Source organism: Acanthisitta chloris, unplaced genomic scaffold (genome assembly GCF_000695815.1).
Source record: "Acanthisitta chloris isolate BGI_N310 unplaced genomic scaffold, ASM69581v1 scaffold18424, whole genome shotgun sequence".
Lineage (NCBI taxonomy): Eukaryota > Metazoa > Chordata > Aves > Passeriformes > Acanthisittidae > Acanthisitta > Acanthisitta chloris.
The window spans coordinates 32766-37943 of record NW_008669010.1 but is presented as its reverse complement, the minus strand read 5'-3'; the positions used below and the strand labels follow the sequence as shown (position 1 = coordinate 37943).

Sequence of the window (5178 nt, the reverse complement as noted above, 5' to 3'; positions counted from 1 at the left end):
CTGAGCACAGGATTCAAGGTGTGGCCTCACCAGCACCGAGTCCAGGGGCAGAATCACCTCCTGGTCTTGCTGACCACACTGTTCCTGCTCCAGGCCAGGATGCCATTGGCCTTCTTGGCCACCTGAGCACACTGCTGGCTCATGTTCAGCTTTCTATCTCATTATACACTAAGTGTATAATGTTAAGACGTGTCTTAACACGGTTCCAGGGGGAGGAGAGAAAATGAAAAGTGTATTTCTGCTCTAATGCCCTCATCCCTCCACAGGCAGGTGAGAGAAGCCACAGGAGTAGATATCAACATGAGGGTTGGCATTCACTCTGGGAACGTGCTGTGTGGCGTGATCGGCCTGCGGAAGTGGCAGTATGACGTCTGGTCGCACGACGTGTCCCTCGCAAACCGCATGGAGTCCGCGGGCGTACCTGGGTGAGGATCTTCCCTTCTGGGGCTGATTCACTCTGTCATGAGTCTGGAATTTGTAACTGTGCCATGACACAAATCCTTCTAATGGGAGGATGAAAATAGGGCAAATGTGTACTTAGCAGAGCTGTAAAATGTGAACATTTTCTGATTGCGATTTCAGTGAGCTATAAAATTCTATTCTTAGGCTAGTGACTGGTTCTTGACCTTCCCTTCATTGGAGGGACGTGTGTCGTCAGCAGTGCATTATGTTGACTCAGTTAATCCATGCTGTGCAGAGGGATAACACTACATTTGTGAGTTTAGCTGAAGAACAGATATGCTACTTGGGTCAACAAGGCCAAGCTGCGTATTTACCCAGCGTTTCTGTTCGGGTATTGATCAGTCCTACTTGATTTATATTAGCTCTAACTCCCCCAAAACCCCAAACAACTCAGAAATTCGAATGCAGCTGACTGGGGAGCATCCAAGCAAGGAAAGTCTGGAGCTGTTGGTTGTTACTTATTTCCCTGTGCAGCATTTCTCACAGGCAGAACGGGAAGGGAAGCAAATGGTCCTGACTGGAAGAGCCAAGGCCAAGCAGTAATGCAACTTGCTATGTGCTGCTCAGCAGGGCAAGGATTGGGTCTGAGGTTGTTGTTCCTGCAGCCTTTTTTAAAATTCTCATTGAAAAGGACAAATATAAATGTTTTTCAAATATGAGTATACTTTTTAAAAATTTTGTGTTGAATTTAGGGGTGAGAATTCACATAAGAAACACTTCTTTTTTTTTTCTTATTTTGGTGGATTGCACCAAAAAAAGACCATTATAAGACTTTCCATTTTTCCATTGCCAAATCAGACCATAATTTTTTTAGTTTCTTGGTAGTCTGTATAAATCAGTACTTTTTAATTTCATGGCATTCATAGGGGTATATGTTAAAACATTATAGTATTGATTTCTTTTGGAAAGTGATTCTAGCCAGGGACATTATAGGGTTTCTTATTGTTTCTGTGCCTTAGCTTTTAGGTTATATTCTTGTAACTGAAAAATTAATTTATGCTAAATGATAAGGGGATATGACTATCAAATTATGTTCTTGCATTGATGACCGAAACAGAAAGAAAACTGATTGGAACTTGGTTGACAGTTGCAGTACCATCCAGGTTGAGTGTTTTAGTGTGTTGATTCAGCATAATTAAACAAGAATACAGAGTTGCAAAGTTTCCTTTGTTGGTAAAGCAAACAACATGACTCTGAATATGGCACGAAAACATACTTAATTTGTTATTTAATCTTGAAAACTTTGATTATTCCCTTATGGTCTTCATGTTTATATTTGACAATGACTTAAGGTGGTTCAGGTTGTCAGGCTGACTCAGAAACATTATACTTAATACTTCTTATAGCTATACATGTCCAGCACTCACTTATCTTGTGTTTCAAAACTGGACAGAGGAATCAACTTCCACTTGTGGAAGACTGAGCCTGACAGGGAGGAAGGGTTTTTATTCACTATGCAAATGTTCCATTTGTTTCCTGCTCTGCAGGAAAATGATGTGTCAGTGCTTCCCCATTCCCACATGCACAGTCCTGCTCCTTTGGAAGTTTTGTCATTAGGAGCAGTCTGAGGTTTTATTTAAAATAGGAAGTATATATGTTTTGAGTTTCTGTAAATTAAGGCATTCTAAAGGCTTTTGAAAGGATGCAGGAATACTGCTTGCATTATAAAAAATTTCTTTGCAGTGACAGAGTATCCTTATTCCTCATTTTTCTGATTTAAAAATTGCTTGCATTCATAATTTAATAAACCACTAAAGCAGAAAGGAGTAATGTAAAACTGAAGTTAAAAACACATTTATGCCCAATTCTCTCTGTTATTCCCCAGCCTGTCAGCATAGGAAACTCTGTGCAGTGTGCTAAGGGTTCTGCCCTAGCATGGCAACTGCAGCAGTGCATGTTACAGCTTGTCTGTGAGAGGCTCCTTTACTGACAGCATCTTTGGGTTATGTTCTCATCCTGGAATCCTACTAAGCAATTAGTAGTTGCTGAGAAATCATCAGCATATCCTTTGGAAAGAAGTTTGCAGTAAGATCTAAAATGCCCCATGGCAGTGTGTTAAGGAAGAGGGGAGAGGAAGCTTAGTGAAACGGGAAATGTTGGGTGGTGAACAAATGCACTGCCTGTTGAGAGAAGTGGAGGAGCACAGAAAACTTGCTGCACTATGTGGCTGTGTTTTAAGGCTCATCTGATACAGACATCACCCAGAATTCCCCAGTCTCCACAGAAGAAAATTATGCTTTTAGAGCAAGCTTTAAAATTTCAGATTTGAAGGTTCACCTTGATTACAAAACTACATAGTCAAGGCGACAACTGACTTTTTTTTTGTTGTTGTGACAGCTATTAGTAAACAAACAAAAGCATGCATCCTCTGCCCTCCAAAACTCTTACCTTTTGGCTTAAAAATTATTGAGGTATTTTTTATTCTTCCTTGTTGGAAGCCATGACCAGTAGTCTTCAAGTCTTGGATGAATTATTTTCATGCAAACTTCATGTAGCATTAAGTAGAGGTGGATGGGATGGTGATCCTCTTGCTCTCTGTTGTTAAGCAGGAGTGCTGCACACTGTCAGCTTTCATTCTGGAAATGCTCTACTCCCAGCCCTGAGCTCGTGGATTGTAGGACTGACAGACAGTGTTTAACCCCTCCATGCCAAAGAGAAGTGAGAAAAGCCAGGGAACAGTGAGGAAATAGAACATGAGAAATGCTGCTTTATGGTCACAGTCAAATCTCTTGATGAGAAATTATATGGAAAGATATTACTCATATTTATATGGAAGTAGATGATTTGGGATACTGAGCAGAATAACATTTAAGGGAGAGAGTGAATGAGTACAGAAAGAATTCTAGCTGCTCCTCTTAGAAACGTGTTGGTGTACGCTGTGTTATGTTCTCCTTAGATTGTTTCAGTCAAAAAAGACAAACTTTCAGAATTCTCCTCTTAGTTAAATGAAACCAGCTTTCTTTTCCCCTCAGAGTTTGTAGCTGTCTCCTCCCCTTCTCGTGCATTTCTAGCAGGAGACAGTCCTCTCTTGTGTTTTGTGGGGAGTTTTCCCTGCAGCTCTCACCAGCTGAAACAACCTGTCTGAGTCTGTCTGTCTTGTCAGTCATCAGATCTCCTTTGATCACGTTTCTTCTTGTTTCTTATATGTCTCTGCTTAGCTCCATTGACTTTTATGCTGATGCTGTCTCATTGTGGGAGGTGCTTTTTAGCATGCTTGCTATGAAAGATGTGCAAGGAAGAACTGCAGTGTAAAGGATTGCAAATATAATTTTAAGTACTGGCAGGATTTTGCAGTTGGCTGCCAAAGCAGGAGATGGCTGAAAAGCTGAAATGTCAGCAGTGGCCATTGAAATGTAAATGAAATGCTTAATGTGACCTTTCTGTGAGTGTTTGAGTCTCTTGTTCTTTCTCCCCTTCTCAGCCGTGTGCACATCACTGAAGCCACGTTAAATCACCTAGGCAAAGCTTATGAAGTAGAAGAAGGGAATGGACACCTGAGGGATCCTTACCTTGAATCCATGAATATCAAAACGTACTTAGTGGTTGACCCAAGGGTATGTGTATGTTTTTAAACATATATATTTATTCAGATCTGTGTGTACATTGTAAGTACATGGGTTTTTGTGGCACATACACCTTTTCCATTCAGGAACAGAATTAAAGCATGGCATGAGTCACCTGAGGAGCTTGGAGTTGGGAGTTCAGACCTGAAAGCATGTCCTGCTGTTTTATGACATGCCTATTAACTTGAAGATGATAAGTGTTATGCTGTAAGCTCTTATGTGGTCCACTTAGACCAAAAACACATATTTGACTGTGTATTTGTGTGAAATATGTCTCACAAATACAGGTCAAAAGGTTGGACAAAGTAATGGAAGAATATCTGTACTGTGTGGACACTTTCAGATAAACTATTCCCCATAAAATAGCTTCTGGTATCTTCCTCACTATCTTAAAAGTAAGATTCATTTTCTTTTTAGGGCATAAAGGTAGCAACTGTTGGTTGCTCCTTTAGAGCCTGGTAGCTGCAAACACCTGGAGTATTGTTATTTTGAATCAGGTTGTGGTGGATGAGTAAAATATTTCAAATGGAAAAAGAATGCAAATCACAAGTTTCCATCCCTTGGAATCTGTACAGGAAGGAACAGTATAGAGCCACTTTTAATTAGCAAGAACTCAATCCTTGTCACATGTTTTATGTACTTAGCACTGCAACCTCCCTACATGAACACAGCACATAGTCTCAGACTGAGGATCTAAGTCTATTAAAATGGTCTCTGCTCACTTGGAGATCCTTGTGAAATGCTAGAGAATAACCACTTGTTGATGTATCAGTTTGTTCTGTAGTTTTACCTCCCTCGTAGCTCTGCAAGGGTGTTGCTGTATACCCTGTCTATACTGCCTGACTCAGCAGCTGTGACATAGGGATATAATCTAATGTGGAGTCTGTAATTTGTGGGATCTTCTCCTAACCACTGTTTTGATACGCCGTAGCTCAGGAATTTGGAATCTTCCCCTGCTGTTGTGCTGACTGCAAGGGAAGTGTATCTGCTCATAAAATCCTGCAATCCCTTGCAGCATCGTAAATAAACCAGGAAATTTGGATGTTGCAGTGTTACAAGCGAAGGCTTGTAAAGGCAGCTGAAGCAAATTCTTTGTGTATCCTGTGATTTGCTTTAGCTCACGTTAATTAAATGAGATAAGGATTTGAGGTTG

At 40.7% G+C, this 5178-nt stretch overlaps 1 protein-coding gene across 1 annotated transcript in view; it reads left to right on the top strand.

Annotated features, from left to right (window-relative positions):
* The window catches only part of ADCY7 (adenylate cyclase 7), a 30864-nt gene that overhangs the window by 10949 nt on the left and 14737 nt on the right, over nt 1-5178 (top strand). Inside the window, 2 exon segments of the mRNA XM_009073169.1 lie at nt 267-425; nt 3884-4016. Of these exon segments, the coding sequence (XP_009071417.1) occupies nt 267-425; nt 3884-4016 (292 nt within the window).